The sequence below is a fragment of the Brachyistius frenatus genome, unplaced genomic scaffold, assembly GCF_029030835.1.
Source record: "Brachyistius frenatus isolate BFR_SWC_R1_liver_20210118 unplaced genomic scaffold, ASM2903083v1 Contig_55, whole genome shotgun sequence".
Taxonomy (NCBI): domain Eukaryota; kingdom Metazoa; phylum Chordata; class Actinopteri; family Embiotocidae; genus Brachyistius; species Brachyistius frenatus.
The window spans coordinates 348,169-369,207 of NW_027210654.1; the positions used below are offsets into that span (position 1 = coordinate 348,169).

The 21,039-nt window shown below is 41.1% G+C and overlaps 1 protein-coding gene across 1 annotated transcript in view; it reads left to right on the forward strand.

Annotated features, from left to right (window-relative positions):
* The window catches only part of LOC138624772 (neural-cadherin-like), an 80,754-nt gene extending 60,011 nt beyond the window's left edge, over nt 1-20,743 (forward strand). Inside the window, exons 23-33 of the mRNA XM_069705255.1 lie at nt 1,661-1,875; nt 3,431-3,558; nt 3,723-3,850; nt 5,611-5,734; nt 7,167-7,350; nt 7,596-7,762; nt 10,069-10,333; nt 11,449-11,632; nt 13,257-13,507; nt 18,910-19,064; nt 19,682-20,743. Of these exons, the coding sequence (XP_069561356.1) occupies nt 1,661-1,875; nt 3,431-3,558; nt 3,723-3,850; nt 5,611-5,734; nt 7,167-7,350; nt 7,596-7,762; nt 10,069-10,333; nt 11,449-11,632; nt 13,257-13,507; nt 18,910-19,064; nt 19,682-20,248 (2,368 nt within the window). The 3' untranslated portion in view covers nt 20,249-20,743. The remainder of the gene's footprint in view (nt 1-1,660; nt 1,876-3,430; nt 3,559-3,722; nt 3,851-5,610; nt 5,735-7,166; nt 7,351-7,595; nt 7,763-10,068; nt 10,334-11,448; nt 11,633-13,256; nt 13,508-18,909; nt 19,065-19,681) is intronic.
* The last annotated feature ends 296 nt before the right edge of the window (nt 20,744-21,039 follow it).

A 21,039-nucleotide genomic window follows, 5' to 3' on the forward strand; every position in this document is an offset into this window, starting at 1 on the left:
GCTGGTGTGCTGTTTTTGCAAAAGTAAATAATGAGCATAGCTTCTGTATCGAGGTCATAGGCCAGTGCCTGAAATATTAATAAATATTGATAAATGTCTGCACTCAATATTAAGGCATTCGTCTTCAAGTGTATAGGTCTCTGTGGGTGTCCATGGTGGAAGAAACAGCATGTTGTACATGTCATGCACACACTAATGCCCAGATTAAATAAATATAGGGCAGTGGGATTAGTATAACTCTGCCCCCTTTTATGCTCACAACTTCTCCTTTAATGCCATTTACATGAACATAGGAACATGCAAGTTGGTGAAAGGCATAGTCCACAGAGACAGCATGTACAGAACTCCCTTTTCTTTCATTTTATCTTTCAAATTGTCTCTGCTGCACTTGATCTCCACACTGCCGAGAGAAGCCCTTGTTCTGTAAGATAGATATCTCCCTGTATGTGCTATATGTGCTCTCGTGAATGCAGCCCAGCTATAAAGAATCCAATTTTTGGCTCTATCCTCTGTCGAAGGAGCTTAACAGGAAACCTGAAGCAGCAGCTGATCAGATATTGTCAGTCAGAGGTGAGAAAAACATGCAACGCATTTCCTGATTTGGACTGGCATTGCTCTCCTGAGTCACATGAAAGAGTGAGGTGCAGGGCACGGTGTGTGCATATGTATGCATAAGGCTACGCTCAGCCTAAGTCATCCCTTTTGCTGCTTGTGGATCAGTATTCCTGACATGTGTTGGCCCTCTGCAGAATAAACAGCCATGGTAGAAACAGACCCTAACAGCCTCAGTACACACAGCCTTCCTCAGACACTGCATGAAAATAGATGGCTTTGACATTATCAGCAAAGCCAGCTTGTCTCACATGCCTGCAGTGGAGAGAACAGGATGAGATCAACCGGTCCCCTCAATCCTCGCTATTGCAGTGATTGAATGGGCTGTTTTTCATCGCTACACGAATCTTTTTCTTTGTGCCGTTTTTTGTTTTGGTTTTGGTCTGTGATTATTATTATTTACGATTTCAGTCTCATACACAAACAGATTAAAGAGAGTCGTGGAAAACATTTAATTTCCAGTTTATGCAAGATCAGTGATACTCAAGCTCAAGTAGATAAGTACGAAGAAGAGGCAATTGCACAGATATCAACCAAAGTGTGTAATACCTGAAGAATGAGAAAGGGGTGGGTGGTGATAAGGCGGGGGGGGGGAGTCGAGTAAATCCGAGGTGATACAACACAGAAAAGTGAGAGAAATAGAATGAATTATCTCTTAACAAAGGAAACGTGATGTGCCGAGCAAAAACAGTCCCCCAGAGACAGCTGTGATAGATAAAGAATAGACCGGAGCAATGCTACGTTCATTGCTAATTGATTTAATGCAGAGTTGAATATTCAGGGCTTTGTGACTAATGCAAACAATTGATTGATAAAAGCGCTTCCTCACCTGTCTGTTGACAGCCAGCGTGTTAGAGCAAAGTCAAACCACTGCCTGTGGGAATCAAAAAGACTGCCACGTATGCCAGAGTAAAGTCACCACGCTCGGCTCCACAGATTGGACAGTGAAGATTTCTCAGAGCTCCAAAGTGAATGACACTGATTGTTTCTTTCCACTTGTTTTGACTTGATTTCCATCACTTTTTTTTTTTCCTTCTCGATGTTACAGGTGCCACTGCCCCCCACAGCTTGAAGGGCCAGACTGTCAGCAGATGAGACTTAGTTTCCTTGGCAACGGCTATGCATGGTTTCCCCCCATAAGACCATGCTTTGATAGCCATCTTTCACTGGAGTTTATGACTGAGGAAGACGACGGGCTGCTACTCTATGCTGGCCCACTGGCTACTCTTCTGCCTGGGGATAGTGAGGACTACATGGCCATAGGTAAAGACTGGATAATTAGATGTGTGCCAAGGGACCTCTGGGCCATTATTGCACAAAAACTCGGAACTTAATTTCGTGTGTTTAATTACCGGGAGGTAGCTAATCAGATATAGAAGTGAAATCTTGTTCATTAGTGTTCTGCTAAGGGATATGGGCTCTCACTTGATTGAGTTATACAGTAAGTACTTAATGTGGTGCTACACAGGCAGCCCGATTTCACTGTGTTTGTCATTTGCCATAAAGAATATTGTTTTTGCTTACCGCCTGCTACAGCCTCAGAGAAAAGACTTTGTGGCTGGTAGACAATCAGTGTCTCTCTCAAGGACACAGCAGCAGGGTTTATTCTTGCTGAAACAAAGCCTCAAGCCTGAATGCTCCAGGTGACGGACAATAGTAAATATTTCACTATTCAATATTTCAGGTGATTAGATATTATGACAGCTTCATATAAAGTTTCATATTTAAAAGCAGTGTGTGATTAGACATTTTTTCATGCAACTCTATGTGCACTGAAAAACTTTGAAGGAAGCTCATTACTTCGACGATTCATGTTGCTACAATGACTTGTGACGTTTATTTAAATGACTGCAATTATCTCGGTTAAAGAAGCAGAAGAGAAGGACTTGTAATGCTGATAATGATGACAATGAAGATTTTAAGTAATGAATGTTGAAATGGTGTAGTAAAGTAATGTTGGATTTTTTTTTTTTAAATGTTGCTAGCAGATAGAAAATCAGTCTAAATTCTTAGTTTTAATCCTGTGGCTATCATGTCTTGATGCATCTAGTCCTGCATTTATGCTATATTTTTAACTCATAATTTGGTATTTTACAGAGAGGGTTGGTTGACCCAATTTACACAAAACATACTTGTATTTTGCACCGGGGGTGTCCAACCATGCAGATCATTTTTTAGATATCTGTCTCTCAGATTTCAGCATCCACCCCATTACGATAAAGGTGAATTCAATTTAATTGGTGGGTCTCACACCATTTGAAAACGAGTTTGGATAAAATGTAATCTGGAACATCTCATTCCCAAAACTATATCATCATTATTGCATAATCCACAGTGCTCACTGTGGACGGTAATTTGGGTGAACGGACCCTTTAATTGGTTTATATTTCCTATTTGACAACCATGTCTAACTATTTTGCACAAGTTTATTTCAGGAGCCATTCAGATTCCCTGTATAGTATAGGTAACAATGTTACCTTATACTGTCACCCTCTTTTTCTTTTCTTTTTTTCATACTTTGTGCTTGTTTTGAGGTGAGATGCTTTCATTTGGCCCTTGGGATTCTTTTTTCCTGTGCCTGCACAAACTAGATATTTGCATCTTCTTTTTTCCCCTTTGCCTTTTTTTTTGCAATGCATTTCCCAGTTATTATTGACCATGCTTTTACATTTTGTCTCTGCCAGCAAGTTTAGCTGTTTTTTTAATTCAGCAAATCTGTAAGAGTTGTCTTTTATGGGTTGCAATTTCTTTCATTTGGGTCCAACAATCATCTTTAGAGTAGTTGGTGTTAATCCTGATTATTTTTTTTCGTCCTCAGAGCTGATTGGTGGGACTCCTAGCCTAAAAATCAACCACGGTTCTGGGACGCTGGTCCTCCAGTTAACTAATAATGTCGGAGTGGCAGACAGACGCTGGCATCGCCTTGACATGAGGAGCAACAGTAAAGTAAGAGAGGAACATTCATTCCTTTACACGTCATTCTCTCTTAGTCCTGTCAGATTAGAATATATGCTGCAGTTTTTAGGGAGTGCTGGGCAGCGGCACACTCTCACATCCACACATGCAGCAGTGATGATCTGTCTCTCTCTCTACTCTCCCCAAATTTAAAGGAAGTGCGCTTCACTCTGGATCGATGTTCCAGCGCGATTGTCATGGAGACAGAAGGCGTGGACTCATGGGCAATGACAGAGGACCGCTCATCCTGTGAAATCCGAGGGGTCACACCCAACAGGGAAAAGTAAGATCAATAATTAAATGAAACAAGTCTGGACAACTCTGCACAATACAAAAAAAAACCAAGTGGTTCTTTTGAATTTAAAGGGAGCCAATAAGCCCCTGGGATGAAATCATGAGACAGATAATAAATTATATTTACTATGTTTCACAGCATAATGAATAAATGAGCACATAAGTAGACACATAAATAAACGTGGCTCTATATGTTTTGGAGTAAGTAACAATTAAGGTTTAGAACTTCTCCAGAGAGCCGTCTGGGTTTGTTTTCTGTGGTTGCACAACAGTAACATACTCAGGTTTAGTTCTGCGCAATCTTTTTAATCCAAGAACAACGCATGGCCCACAGGGTGTCTAAATGCCCCAAGTTCTCACAGGAGTAAACAGTCCTTTGTGGGGCAGAGCATTAGCAGTCACAGCAGCAGCAGTTTGCAAATTAAAATGACAAAATAACAAAATTCTTGGCATACAGATTTTTTAACATGGTATTCTATTCTATTACTGTAATGCATAGTATGTCAACACTGCTTGGAAACCTCCAACCAGATTGAATGGATAAAGGATTATGTCTTTTGCACTTTGTTAGTTTAGTAGCATGTTAATGAAGGATGCTTAATTTTGTCATTATGTCCTAATATGCAGCAATTACATGGTGACATTTGTAATACTAGATGTGGTTGCAAAATGTACACAACATCAAGCACACAGCTTTTGTTAGCATTTATTTATTTGGGACCCGGGTCCCAGAAGGTAAGATGAAGCCCAATGGTTGAGGTGAAACTGTAACACTAAAGTTCAGTCCATGGCTGCAACTAATAATTATTTTCACTGGTGGGTGATCTGTCGATTCTTTTTTAATTAACCGATTAATAAAATGTGAGCAAAAAGTGGCAAATATTAAGTTTCTAAAGCCATGTTGACAATTTGTAATTTCTTTAATAGCGTTCCACAACTGAAAGATAAAGATAATCTGATAGTAACTCAGGCTGTTTTAGGCTCACAGTGTTCAGTTTCTCAATGTACTAGGCTGTCTTCTCTGGAGGGAAGAAACTGCTGATGAGATCCTTAGGCATAATCCTTGAAATGCCAACTAATCTTTCACTATGTTTCTGTTCATAGATAGTTTTGCTTGGTCACAGCTGCGGTTCTTTTCCCCCGTTGTGGCTCGGCCTGCCACTGTGCTCATTATTATGTACAATTAAGAGATGAGTTTGTAGAGATAACAATGTCCATAAGAGCTTTACTACTACCATCACTGGTAATAACTTATACATTTTAAAGAGCCTTTAAATGCCTTTTTACTGTGTGTTTTCTAGACTTCATTTAAGTTTGAAATCAGAAAAAAAATTAAATAGTTATGCCATTAAACAGGGAATGTGCTTGTTAACAAGCTACAATCATAACTTCCCGTTTTAAAATTACCCGAGGTGTTGGAGCAAATCAGTTTGTCTTATAGATAGATAGATGTAATTTACCCATCAGGCATATTTTCAAAATAAGACAAAAATCACAATAATAAGATGTCACATTTGCTGTCAGAAAGCAGTAAAAAATTATAACAGGCTCATCAAAAATAGGAGAAAGCTATGAATTTTAACCTTGACAGCTCATGATGTTTGTATATGTGTTCCATTTATTCTGCTTGCAGTCTGTGTTTCTTTATACTGAGAGTTGCGTTTTGAATTCTAACCTTGAAAACTTACATGGAGCTTGTTTCCCTTTTTTCAGTTCACATTACTCAGTTGTGTTTTTTTTTATTCCCAGGTATCTGAATGGAAGTCAAATTCTGCAGCTCGGAGGGATCAATGACAACATATCATATGAATATCCACAGCTGCAGCACAAACATTACACTGGATGTATAAGGAACCTGATCGTGGACAGCAAGGTAAAATATGGAGCAAAAACTAGTTTACTACACACACATCACTTTGAGGCCATTTTGCTGGTTGAATCTTTGAACAAATAGATTGCTATTCTGTACTGCTTTATTTATTTATTTTCTTACCTGTTTGGATGACAGGCCACATAGGTGATGGAGGGATCCACTTCAATAAGAATGTAAATGTGCGCTCAAGCCTGCAATGTAAAACCTGTCTGAATGTTGATGTTGCTCGCTCATCGCTTTTTCTTCTGGTCAGAGTCACTCTCTGTATGTAGTATCATATCAAATCATATTTTATAAACTGATCCAATTTTGTATGTTAAATCTTAATCCGTAAAGTAACCATGACTATGACTGTTAATGTTGTGGACTAAAGAGTGCAACATTCTTTCTGGAGTAGAATTATCAAACTGCATAGAAATAAAACCAGGTTAAATACAAAAACGAGTCAATATAGATAACAACTACAGCTAAAGCAATAACTTAATGAAAGTTTGCTGCCTATAGTGCCACAATTTCATTTTTGTTTTGCTAACTTTGTTGTCTTCTGGACTAAACAACACGATATCACGCTAAAACATGTAATACACCTGTCAGTCCACTAGATGGTAGCACGCCAGTGTCCTGTTTGCCTCACCTAAGGACGAAAAACGTCAAAACCCACATGGTCAGGTTTCGGAAAAGTTCATGCTTTTGATTTAAAATAAGTAATTTTATGCAGGTTACTCTATGTCCATCATGTACTTAACGTATGTTACGTAAAATGTGACGTGATGTACGAAACGCAATTCAGTTACTTAAGACATCCACTTTGACTTTTGCTTTCTCACAGACTCAAACATCGGGCGTCTGGGTGAAACTCTGTTTCTGTCTTGTACTTCGTCACCTGACCTCTGTCACATGACCTCCTTCAATCCTGGTCATTTATGCCTGTACTTTTCACACCTAAGCGAGGCAAAACGTGACCGTGACATGATATCCTCTAGTAGACTGACAGGTGTATTGCATGTGTGATACCAGGCTGAAATAAGACACCTTACTGATCATCTGAATCCATTTGTAGACATATTTTTATTGATTCATTACAGCTAAATAATTCTGTGACATTTACACTTCCTTGCATGGGATCAATAGAAGTTTGATATTATCTTCGTCTTTAAAGAAATAAAAAAAAAATACTGGTGGTTCTAGTAGTAATGCTAATAGTACTTCTGAGACAAGACTGCAAACTGCAAATCAGAAATGTGATACAAGTACATAGTATCTTACATTTAATGATGATACAGCTCCCTCTCAATCTGCAATCAAACTTCTTTATGCTCATCGACAAAGAATGCAAGGAGAGAGACGTACCCTTTCATTTTCCACCCTTCCCTGTGTTTTTCGTCTCTTCTTATTCTTCCTTCTACCCTGTTCTTCCTCCTCTTCCACTCAGCTGTATGACCTTGGTTCCCCAGCTGAATCCTCCAACACGTTGCCGGGTTGCACTCTTATTGATGACCACTGCACCGACATGGAGGAGCTTCCCTCCTGTGGCAAGAGGGGTCACTGTCATGGGGAGTGGGGCTCTTTCAGCTGCCTGTGTGATAAAGGGTTTACGGGTCCGCAGTGTGATCAAGGTAAGCATGTGGACTTTCTTTTAATTGACCGTTGAAGTTTTCAGGGAAAAGTACAGTCTGTTTTAGATCTAAATCTCACAAAGTGTACGAACCAAATGGGAAACTTGCTGCTGTGGGAAGATAACTTCGCCTTACATAAAGTGCTTTTGCAGAGCAGCGCGCCCTCACTGTGATAACCTTATGTATTTCCCATATGACAGCTGAATTAATTGAACAAGCCTTGCATGTTTTTTTTGATTGACAAGTGACTCCAGAGTTTTCCTTTGATGGCCGGAGCCACATTCAGTTCCAGCTCTTGTGGTCGCTTCCTGCGCGACAGACTAGATTCCAGGTTGGTGTTCGGACACGTGCCGCCGCTGGTGTCATCCTCAGCCTGCTCTCCCAGGAGCAGAATGAATACCTTCGTTTGGAGGTAAGTCGATGCTGGACTCCCCCTCCACCTTGACAGCTGTCATTGTCTTGTTTGTGAGCCTTGAAATGATTATTAGACCTGGACAATAACTTCTGCAAATTCCTGTCAGGCTGAGAGTGACTAATATCAGGGTTGGAGACATATGGGTGGAAACTGAGGGGGCTTGTGATTGGCATATGTATGTTCTCAACAAGGTCTTTCAGTAAATCTACTGAATGCTGCTATTGAGAGGATGCTATTTAAAAAATGAGGCGCCCTTTCATCAAGGTTATTTCTGTCTTTGGTTAATTTTTCAAAAACAATTCAGTATGGCAAGAGGGAAGCTGTGGGCACTGTAATAAGTAAAGGTCAGAAACCCTGCTCTGTACTTTAGGATTTTGACACAGCTTGCTTCAAGTTCTGAGCTTCAAGTCATGTCTGCAGACATGCTGCTTGCTTTGCCACAACTGTGCTCTCACAGAGTCAAGTCCACTTCAGTTTGCCAAACCTCCAGAGAATACCCTGAGTGGATATGAAGGTGGCGTTTCTTTTCAAAGCCTCTCGTCTTGTTGACTGACAGGTCAAGTGTGAACAGCACCTGGAAGTAAACGACTCTGTTAGGACTGTCACTTTTGGCTAAGTCACAGGTCACCTGTTTGCAGTGAACCTGTCTCTGTCTTTCTGTATTCCGCACCACTGGTCTGTCTATAAAAACATCTCATATCTGTGCTTGTGCTTGTTATTTGTTAGACAGCGCTGTTTAAAGCATCCTCTCTTGTCCTTCTCTGGGTCTTTACGCTACACGAGGAAAAACAACGTCGTCCTCTTCCCTTGTTGTGGTCCCACAGTGACAGGGAAAGGAAAAACCTGTAGCCTTTACTGTATGTGGGCTGTGAAGCCTCTGAAATCCTCTCTGGAGCTGAATTGGTGAGCTGTATAAAGCATCTGATGTCTGTCTGCAGCAGCACACTGAACCGTTTTCAGCCCAGTTGTCTTAAAGCTCTCAGAAACACTTGAGCACAAGCCCGGTGTGTTTCCCAACAACAAGCTCTAATTTAATGGGTTGCCTCTCTGCCCTTTTTTTTCCTTACGGGTAGACATGGGATAGAGTGCACACTGAATAAATAACCACACTTTTGCACAAAGGTTACCGAGGGCTAGCTGGGTATAAACAGCATGCAGCTCTCCAAGGAGTATGGTGTCTGTAAAAAAAACATTTATCTAATGCACAGTGAAGACATTTTTTTGGGGAGTGACTGGCGATGCACTGCAGCACAAGGAATCAGAGACCCATAAAAAGAATAAAACAAAGCTTTGGCTCTTTTTTTTTTTGTATTAAATGTGGTCTAAAATGTGAAAGTTCATATATTTGCTTGAACATTTTATGCTTCATGGTGATTGCATAGATTAGAGGCGCTTTATCAGATTTTCTTCCAAAGTACTGATTGTGTTATTTGCACATTTGTGTTGTGGAGTTGAGGGCAGAATGAGGCAATGTGGAGCGCACAGTCAGCTTTCTGTGTGTGTGTGCGTGCATGCGTGTGTGTGTGTGTGTGTGTGTGTCCAGTAGGGAAGGCACATTTGAGATGCCCATGCTGAGGGAGCAATAGTTAATGCAGGCTGGGCTGAATGTGAATTATCTTGCCCCACTGTTTCCAATTAAGCTTTGGACATGTACAAGCTGCAGTTATGGGAGCCTCTCATTGGTTGAGTCCATTGTGTTCACTCATCCTTAACTGCTGAAGATAATTGTTGTTTCTTGTATACCCACCCTTCGGGATGACTCCTGTCTTCTGCCACGCAGTGTTTTGAACGACAAAGCATCATTGCTGCAAATTTGCTGAATTCAATTTTTTCCCCTGAAATTTTCCGGACTTTTATGCCATTTTTTTTTCTGGCATGCTCGCCACAGAGAATCTTGTCTGGGTAGTTAAATTTCACAATACTTGCCAGGCCCAACCTTTGCTGCCTTTTCTTTCACCACGGGAGCCGGCCTACTTCTTATAATGTTGTTATGCTCAAGATGTGTTTTTGCCCATCAACACAGCATAATATGGCAGGAGTCCAGGTCTGTCAGACTGTCAGTCAGCTTGAATTTGTGTCACCCTATTTAGCAATTTAATTCACAAGCCTCACAAATCTACTCTAAAACAAATAGTTTTACTGCCACTAATGACAAAACCAACCAGTTTGTAGTTCAGTTTTGACAGCTCAAATGCGAGCTGCTCCAAAACATTGAAATATATCTTTATTTTCCATGCTTCCTCTCTTTGAATGTCAGAATCTTAAGTCAGTGAAGCACTACTGTGTTGATGTGTGTATCGCAGGTTATTCAGGGTCTGCTGGCTGTTTTCTACAACCTTGGAGATGGAGACTACAACGTCACTCTGCCCTACCTTCGACTGGATGATGGAGAGTGGCATGAGGTGGAGCTGGACCGGTACAGCCGAGAGTTCACCCTGCGATTGGACGGAGGGGGAGGACGACAAGAGGTTACGGCCTCGCCCGGCCAAAGTCAGGAGATCATTATTGATCCGTCTGTGGTGATGCTTGGAAACTCTTTTCCCTCTGGATACAACCGGAGCTTCCTCGGTGGGTAGTTGCTTATCTGTGGAGACTGAATGATTTTAGATCAATGAGTGATTTGATTAGAGAAATCAACTGATAATTGATAAATAATTGAACAGGCCTTTTTATACAACCCCATTTCCAGTTGGGACACTGTGTGAAATGTAAATAAAAACACAATGCAATGATTTGCAAATCATGTAAACCCATATTTATTTTGAAAAAAGATCAAAGACAACATATCAGATGCTGAAACTGAAAAACTTTATTGTTTTGTGAAAAATACATGCTCATTTTGAATATGATGGCAGCAACACATCTCAAAAAAGTTTACCTATATTTTACATCACTTCTAATTTAAACAACACTCTGTAAACTTTTGGGAAATGAAGAGACCAGTAGCTAGAGTTTTGAAAGTGAAATGTTGTCCTGTTCTTGCCTGATATTGGATTTCAGCTGCTCAACAGTTCGGGGACTCCTCTGTTGTATTTCTTCAAGTCATGATGCTCCAAACTTTTCAATAGGTGCCAGGTCCATGCTCTATCTTCAATCAAGTATGGGTTTACAGGATTTGTAAATCATCCCATTCTGCTTTATTTTACATTGTACACGTCCCAACTTTTTGGGAAACGTGGTTGCAGATTCATTGATGGATGAGCACATATTCAAAGAGGTGGAGTTCACAGTTGGACATGTAAATGATAATGTCTTTGTATGTAAATGTCTTTACCACTTACTGGTCCTTCTATATTTCACAGCCTAGCCCAAAAGTGTTAGTTTCAAACAGATGAGCGAGAGAGTCAGTGACACTGATCTGTATTTAAATGATGTGTTAAACCTCATGCTTCCCACAGAGTTAGCAAACTAACCAGCGGAGAAAATATCCCGAAAAGAAAAAGCCCGTGCTGACAGCTTAGCCTGAGGCTGTTTGTGTGTTTGCCTGCATGAGAGCGCGTATGTGCGTTGGTCTGCAGGTGTGTCAGCGAGTCTGTTTGTGCATGTCAATACATGCATGTCTGTTTATTTGAGTTTGCGCTCCTGTTGCGGTGTAAATGCGTGTCTATAAAAGATTTTGCCTGAGGACTGGTGTCGTTGTGTGTCTTTCGGCATTGTAAACTCTTTTTCTCACTCTCCACCAGGCTGTTTGCGAGACGTGAGGTTTAACGGCCACTCCATCCCTCTTGATCCGGAGCAGCCTTCAGAGCGGCGTCAGGTGGTCACTTCACAGGGCGTCTCCGTCGGCTGCTCTTCGGATGCCTGCAGGAAGCATCACTGCTCCCCTCCCTTGGTCTGCATGGACCTCTGGAGACACCACGAGTGCAGGTGCTGTAAAAATAAAGAATTTATAAAGCAGCATTTTAATGAGACCTGCAGTGTGCATGCATGTTCGCTGAATATTTACACACATGCATCAAGAGACAGGGACTGCACAGCATAGCACAGCATTGCTTACAATAAAATCAGTAATGCTGCCTGCACTTAACTCCCAAATTGCATTAACAAAAGGTGCCAAGGACTAAACATTTGCATAGTATAGATTTACCACAGCAGGGACTTTAACTGCAAAATAACTAATTTGTAAAGTGAAAAATTATAGGTTGAATGTAATTTCTCATAGTTTGTCAACTCTTAACAAGGTCTGACAATAAGCATTTGTATGGATGAAGCTTTAAAGCAACACATCACAAAAAAAGACCCCAAAAAAAGACAAATCATCTGTGACCTAACTGCAGATTCATTGGTCCAAAAATATATGTTAAAAATTTAAAAACAAATTAAACAATGGTCAGAATTTAAAATGCATCTAAAACAAGCAAATAAAATATAAAAAATAGCTACAACAGAGTCTACCATAGTGTATGGCAATTATGAATACAGTAACTGTCATGTCATTATGTGGCTGATATTTGCAGTGTTGAGTTATTCACCCATATTAACATGTAAGTATTTAATGCATTCATGTTTATGAATTAAACTTGACCGACAGCTATTTAGAAAGTGAGACAAACTGTATAACTGGCAACCCTAAAACATTCGTGAACATTTCAGAATAGTCCCTTTCATGGCAGACATTTTGACTTGCCACAGGAGGGAAAGCCAAAGGTGTATTATTGATGGCTCCGTTCCATTACGTGTCCCAAGAAGCCATGACAGTAACCAGCATGCATGAAAGCCGGAGTCCCCTTAACAGCCATCATTAACACACCAGTGCTCTTCCTACTGTGACAAGTCGAAATGTCTGCTTTGAAAAAGGTCTATATTGAAGCCATCAGTGAGAATTTATAAATCCACATGAATTAAAAAAAAAATCAAACATACAGTCATTAATTCAGATAATACACATAGCCCAAAGAGTTTGCACATGTGGTCAGAGTTCTCTGCAACACACTTGAAGTCAAAGTGTCCACTAGATGGCAGCCAGACTGAGTGCATCCCTGTTCGAGTGTGTGTCTAATAGTGTGTCAACCTGATAGGATAGTGTATAACAGCAGTGACTGTCAGGGTCTGGGCTGCCCCTTTAAACGCTACAGGACCACTAAGTTTCCTTGCTGTGCTTTCAACACTTTGACCCAGTGGGGACTTTGACATCCATATTCTGTGATTGCAGCACTGCCTCGGGATACAAAGCACTGAGAGAGGCAGGGGGCAGTGGTGTATGATATTCAGGGGATATTTTGTACAAATATACTGAGGGACTACTACTGCAAAGCCAATCTTAGCTTCTCGGTTTCTATTTCTTTCTGTTTTTCTCAGTTACAGTCGACACCCTGTAACCTTCAAAGAGCATATCTTTGAATCTGATATAAGAGGTGTAACTCCTGAGGGATTTATTTTTACACTGTCAGCTTAGGACCCGTAGCTCTGTCGAATTCAGTGTTCTTTTTATCTGACAGCTTCCCAAGTGCCTCTTGTCTCTGTTTCACATTACTTTGTCTTCCCTGCACAGGTGCCCTCCAGGCCACATGACCAAACAGAGCTCCGTGGGCAAAGTGTGCGTCTACACGCTGTGTGCTAGCCGGCCCTGTCGCCACGGCACCTGCGTAGCTCACTCGCCGTCCCGCTACTCCTGCCACTGCAGCGAGGGCTACCGGGGACGGCACTGCGAAGTGACGCTCGCGTTGTTCCACAACGTGGACGGCAACAGCCTCAGCCTCAGCTCCATGTTCGCCATCAGCATCTGTGTCATGGCCTTTCTAGGTAGCTATGTCGACTACGTCATCTTCTACCTGTGGTAAACCGGCATTGTCGTCATCTCGTCTCATCTTTTTTCATGTCTTCTGGATGAGTTGTATTTTCTCCGACAGATCGTTTTTCATCTTGTATCTTTTTATTTGTGTGTGTTGTCGTTGTCATGGTATAATTATTGCATTATGTTATGTTTTTTATCGGCAACATTCTCGGTTTTATTTGTTTTCCTCCCCTGTTTGGTTCTCTGAAATCTGTACACACACACACACATCTTGTAGTAGTATTGATCTCTTGAGTTGTGCCAGGATGTGATTTCTCCATGGGAGGTTGATGGAAACATGAAACAAATATCTACACTGGAGGAGCAGCAGGGAACGAAACATTGTATGTCTTAATTTGTGATTCACGGGGAAGCTGCAAAGGTCCCTGGAGATTTGGGGTGTTTCTTTATGTGGTTTTCTATATTTCTCATCACTTCTATGTCCCCTGTCTCTTCCAATGTTGCGCTCTGACTTCAAAAGTCAATTTCACTCTCTGCCTTACTTTTTATCCGTCCAACTTGTTTTATATCCCACATTCCACTCATTTTACTCCCATGGTGTCATTTGTTCCACCTCTCCTACCCGGTTTCTGTGTACATTTCTGATTTTCCAAGTCAACCTAAATGTGTCCATATTGTGCACTTTAGTATTATATATAGCATACGCAGCTATAATCACGCACAACGGGAAGACAGTTTTTTTTTATTGTCCCCTGTTCACTGTAGGTTGATCCAAGGCTCAGGGTTAGTGGAGTTAAGGTTCAAATCTGTCATAAAGTTTATTCATCAAAATCACCCTCGGTCTGGGTTTAGTTTAGAATCAGGGGATTTTAGGTCAAGCAAATAGTTTGGATTTGACAAAAGTTATATATAATTTATGACATATCTGGTGAATAATTGCAAAGCTAACCACAGCCTCATAGCACACTTCCAGCTTTGGCTCAGCTTATAGTCAGATGAGAATTATTCCTCATTTGTGGGCAAAGCAAGCTCAATTAAACAATTCCAATGTGATAAATGAGCCAAAATAACAGCACCATACTAAGGCATCAGCAAGAAGAATTATAAATACATAATTATAAAATAGTGGAGAAAAGGATCAAGTAAAATAACTTTTTAGAGAAAATTCTGAAGTGAAAACGGAAGCCCCAGCTTTGAGAGTTTAAGGACTCTCACTGAAAAAGTCTCCTTTTGAAGACTGATTGGGGGATGTGAGGCTGCAGTCTGACATGTAAGGGGTCACAAGTTCAGAAATGTATACCAGAGACCATCCATAGACTGTTTTGTAGGTGAAGAGCAGGATCTGAAAATCAATCATCATAAAATGATGGCTATGTGGTCTCTTCTTTGTGCCTGTTGAGAACTGAGCCAAGTTTTGAGTTTTATGACTGATGCCTGAGTACATAGCGTTATGGAAGAGATATGGTACGAGGTCAGTTATGGACAACCTTTTGCAAGTATGTATTAGTTCAGGAAAAACCATTTCCGATATGTTTTTAAAAAAGTAGAACACTTGACTTGGTTTTGCTGAGGGGCAGAAAGTTTTAATGAGTCAGAATTGAAAGTAAAAGTCAACAAGACAGAGGTCCCGAGAATTAATGTCAGCTTTGGTATTTGGCTTCATAAGAAGGTACAAATTTGAATCTGTTTAAAATTATAAGTACATTTATTTTTATGGATTATGTGACCACTGCTAAACATATTTTGTGTAATCTGAAAAATCTAGAGCCTCAAATTGAACCTTGAGTAACACCAGGAGTGAAACATTCACGTAAAGAATTGTGAGTTTTCACACAAAAATACAGTTTAAAAAGTAAGACCTGAGTTGGGCAGTGGCTAATTTATATTTATTAGTTCTTTTCATCTTCTGTTTATTTTATCAATTAATCCAGAATGAATCATTTCAATGTCTGGAAAAATAGAAAAAATGGCTATCAAAATTTCCAGAGCAGAAAATTACATTTAAAAGCATTTTCCAAAACCTAAAAATATTCCAATTACAGTGGCAAAGGAAAAAATGGGGATAAGCTCAAATTAACCAGGGAAAATAGTTTAAATGTTCAATCGGCCATCAAAACTGATTGTCCAATTGATTATTCAACTGTATTCAGCTTTAGACTTGAACCATTGAAGTATTGATGGCACTTTTCCACTTGTATCAGCAGCAGTCTAATAGAGCTGCATGGTTGATGGTCTCATAAACTGTGTTAAGATCTAATAAGATCAAGATTCAATATCTACCCACATATGCTGCCAGCAGGCCGTTTTTAAATGTGTATGCATTGATGTCTCTAAAATTGTGTCAAAAAAGATGGACGATCCCTTTAATTCGTGATTAAGCTAGAGGAAAGGGATGAGGTGATTAGTTTTAAGGGTTGTAGCTGAGGAGCTGTGTTTTTTTTTTCTTCTTCTTTTTACTGGTCCTCAGAAAGGCAAATGTGCATATTTGTGTGTGAGTAGCTTGTTTGTTGTTGCCACTCAACTCCTTCCATAGGGCCACATCTCTGTTTATGAGTCTTTCTGTCAGAGACGGTCTTATAAAACGCTTGGGCAATTCAATACACTGTCCCTGCCTCTCTAACTGACTCAACATCCCCTGCAGGGCACGTGGACTTGTATTGGGACATCAGTTATTCTGACACTTAAGAGTGAAATGTATGAAGCAGTCTTCAATATTTGATCATGAATTCAAAGGAGATGAAGTGTTGCCTTGTCATGATTATGCATGTGTTGCTGGCATGCTGACTAGAAGAAGGTCCATTTGAAGTGGCTTGTCCACTGTCACATATTTAATGTTCAGGGCTCAAAGTTTTCACCTCACCAAGACTCACCGAGTGCTCCTTCGTGGAATTCAGATTAGAATGAGCACCCTTTGTTGAGTGTAATTAATTTTTTTCCCCTTGAAAAAGAAAATTAGAAGGGCTAAATATATCTTTCTGGGAAACGTAAAGCTAGAAAAAGAAGCCGCTTCACCTCATGATCAACAGTCCTCTTGGCCAAATTTGGAAAAATAAAATGAATCCACTGTTTGAGTTTAATGAAGAGCTGGTTATACAGACCGTAGTTGTTTAATGATGACCCTCATCACCACAGGAACCACAACCATAAATACGCACTCACATGCTGCACACTCTCAGCATTAAGAGAAACTTCTAACTGGGTGCTAAATTAAAAGGGGACTCTGACTCTGCCTCAACGTGCATTAAAAGTTAAAATGATCATCCATTATTAAGTTTTACATGAGCCAACACAGGCTGACCAGAGTGTAAGTTCAGCATGTGCTATTGACAGAGTCAGATGAGCTGATGTCTGACCAATCCTCATTATTCCTGCATCAAATCTGACTCTGTTTTTGATGAATAGAAGAAATTAACTTCCCCATATGGGCTCTGGGTGCCAAACGATCGTGTAAAGTGCCTGTTCTTTTGATTCCCTGAAAGATTTATAAATAAATAATTTTTCCAACTTGTCCTCATTTCTCACCTGCCTCATTTCTTTCTGCTCGTTCATCAGTTTTTTCCTTTCTCCCTTCTTCTTCCGCTGATGTTTCATCTGTCTCGCAGCTCATTTTTCCTTATTAACCTCAGATTGGAGCCACAGCGAAAGGGTTAAGTGTTTTGATCAAGCTGTGTTGTAGTATGCTCCACACCTATTCATAATGCACAGTCCGGTCCAGACTAACATCATAATACCCTGTTCGCAGTTACGGTTTGAGGGCAAAGAGGCAGCCGTGTTATGGATTGATGAATAGCTGCAATGTTTGTTCTCCACCCTGACTGATATTGATCTCACTTGAATGTAGCTGCACACAGGCACAACTCTGGGCAGTAGTTGGCTGCAGGTGTGCGGGGGGGGGCGAGGCAACCTGTATGTGTGTGTGTGTGTGTGTGTGTGTGTGTGTGTGCGTGCGTGTGTGCGCGCGTGGTGTACCGCGTATCGAACTCTTCCCCTATAGAGATGTGTTTACAGGTGATACTGAGGGTTGTGGTGAGCCTGCAGGTATGAGCAGGTAGTTCTGAGGACGAGGTGTTGAGGGGGGGTCATCAAGATTCCGGTGTTTTCTGCAAGGGTGCTTCGGCGTAACAGTGAAGGAGCCGGGTCACCTGATCAATACCGCTCTCCCCTCCACCTCATACTGAGGACGGTCAGCTGAGGATCGAGAAAGAATGCTCACAAACTCACTCTTTCTCCCTGAAATGAGAGCAGCATAGAAATGGAAAAGCGCAGCAGCTGAGGAGTCAGAGATGTCCCAGGCAGTGAATAAATGGAGATGAGTTTTAATTGAGATACAATCTCTTTGGTGGAGATGATCTCTCAGGCAGTTGTTTTTCTGTCTTTGTTTATGACTATACCTACCTTTTAGTGTGACCTCCCAAGAGTCTTTGGTGTATTATTCTCTTTCGAAGCAATTACTTTAAAAATTCAGACTAATGTGATTACCCTGCATTTCTCAGACGATTTCCAATTAAACTGATACTTAGCTCGCACCATAAACTACTCTAGTTGAAATGGATCCTATCTAAGTGTGAGATAAAAGCCAAGGCCAGACAGAGGCCAGAGAAGGACGGAAAAACAGGAACACCAAGAGACTAAATGAGTGAGGAAGAGAAAGAGGAAAGACAGAGAAACGCTCCAATACGGAGACACGCACAAAAAAAATTGCAGAGATAAAAAAGAAAGACAGTCAAAGTGTGAACTAGTAAAAACAGATAGCGAGGAAGGAAAAAAGAGAAAGGGGGATGGCAGATGGGAGAAAAATATTGGTTGAGATTAATGGACTTTAAAGGTCAGTCCAGCATGTTGTATAATTCAGCACACAATAGCTGTGATTGATGTGTATGCTTTAGGTCCTTCCCTGCTCGGCTCCCGGAGCATTCCTCTCTGCGTTCAGTCGAGCCACTGAGGCTTTGAGTTTAAGCTGGGAGGAGTAGAAATTCAGTTAATAGGTTTCTGAGGAACTGCAGTCTTTGATAAGAACGGAAACAGAGAGGCATCATCAAAGGGAATAGGTGGAAAGGTGGTGCCTGTGTTTCCATGTATGTTCTATTAGTATGTCTTAACTGTGCAGTCAGTGTCGCCAATAGGTCTTATAGGACAAATCAATGTGGTGAAAAATCAGTTTACACTCACATTATTAGTCTGCATTACTCATCTATTTTAAATGATATCGGATGTTATATTACGTTTGACTAAAAAAAAAAAAAAAAAAAATACATGCATTCTAATTGAGCAGCCAGTGTAGTGTGATGTATACATAACTTCCTGCTCGCGTTGTCAATTTCATTTACACCCAAAGACGTGTTTCCTCTGCGAAGAATCTCATTTATATGAAGTGGTAACCTGCGCTAACCTGCTCTCTGGCACCCCTCAGTGTTGATGCTGGGCCTGTTTCTCTACTCCTGCTGGAGGAGACACAAGGGCCTGAAGGAGGGCGTGTACCACGTATCCGCGCACCACGGCGAGTGGGAGGACATTCGAGAAAATGTGCTCAACTACGACGAGGAAGGCGGGGGAGAGCAGGACCAGGTAAAACAACAACAACAAAAACAATATAGAGACACATGCTGGCATTTAGAAAAGTAAACTATAAACACACCTATTGTATTTCCAGGATTTTTTTTTTTTTTTTTTTTTTAATGTCAACAGACTACATTTGGGGATTTTTGAAAAAGCATATACAAACAAAGGCAGAAATTAAACCAGCAAACATTAACATCTGATTGAGAAGGGTGTTTGTTGGTGCCTTGAGATGAAAATATCAGTCCCCTGGAGATCTAGGAATATGAGTCAATTAACTGAAATTAAGCAAGCAGTCACCAATGGCTGTTAATGCCTCTGGTGTAATTGTGCTTGTAATGGTACTTTTCTCCCCTCTGCAATCAGATAATTAATTACTATGCTAATCAATGGTGCTGTTGTTGCCAACATCCTTTCCTACTTGGTGGATCTTCATCTTAGTCTGAAGAAGGGGTTAATTTGCTTGCAGAGGTTTTTAGCAGAGCCACTCTGCTCAGTTCGGTGTCTTGTGGCAATGTTGTTTTTCATTATCTCTTCAAATCCAAAAAAGATTACCCGGGAGGGAAAATGTGTCTTCTCTTCCATCTGACTTTCACTCCCTGCTTTTCCCTGTCTTGGTCTCTCAGAATGCCTTTAACATGGTGGAGCTGCAGCGCTCCCTTCAGCCCAGCCCGGCACAATCACTGCGCTACAGCTATCCGCAAAGCATCATCTCCTACCCACAGACTAAGCTTACCCAGGACAACAACAAGAAGGGTATGCCAAACGGGAACGGCAATGCAGCTATTGCCCTGCGTCTGGCCATCCCCCCCTCAGAGACGGAGACCTTGCCGTCCCCTCTGACCCTCCGCCGCTCCCACAAAACCCTCTCCTTCTCCAGCCAGGACTTGGCCCGCTACCTGTGTGAGGTCATCAGGGACATGGAGCACCCTGAGGGGCTCGGCACCATGACCACACCGCGCCGTCCCGCCGGAAAGGAGCGTGGCCTGGCATCGGTGCGCTCCCTTAGCTCCCTCAGTGCATCTCAGGGTTCAGAAGTCAGGCCTCAGGCAGCCCAGAGCGGCCGGCTGGACAGGTTCAAAACCCTCCGCGCTGTGGTGAGCGATTTAAGAGGAGACTCCAAGACTCCGGAGGGCCAGAGAGACAAACTGAAGGAGAGCAGAGGGCAGCTGAACTGCGAGAAGAGCGGGTGAGACTGCACTCAGAGAAACGGAACTGAAGGTTGCAAAAAAAAGCAACGCTAATCAGAAATCGGTGGTGGAAATCTAAAGGGAGATAATTAAATGTGAAATACTTTGAGACTGGGAGGTTGCCCATGGTCTATGTGAAGTCTGCTATAAATGTACTGTATTGATGAAACTTTGAACATTTATGTTCTTTGATATACAAGATGTTTACCAATGAATGATCAGATGTGATGTATTGTTTACTCGGCATTGCACTGTACAGTATTTACTTCACAGAAAGCACTTTTTGGAAGCATCCTGTGTTAACACTGTTCATGTCATAAAACTCATAAGAGTAATGTCTGCAACTACGACGGCAAATGAGTTTCCCGCGAGGTGACTGGATTATTTTTGCTGTTAATGACTCATGAAATAATTTATGTGACAAAATGATTTTGTTTCATTTGTATTATCTATTTCCTTTTAAATAAATGAATATCTTTGATAATATTTCAAACCTGATCTTGTTCAAACACCAGTTCGTATTAGTGATCCTCAAACTTTCCGTTTTTGAAGTTCAGGCCAACTTTCATCATCAAATGCTTTTCAGTCAAGTAAAATGTGCGTAAGGTTTCTCAGTACTCACTCATGAAAAGTCCTTACATGCACTTCCATTTTATCTGTCTTGGTTTTTTTTCCCCGGCGTCTTTAGGTTGACAACATTCATGACAACCTGTAAAAGCTGTCCTCTTCTCATTCATCTACTCTCACCAGCGACAAGACCCTCCGATGAGAAGAACAAAGTCCATTTATGGATT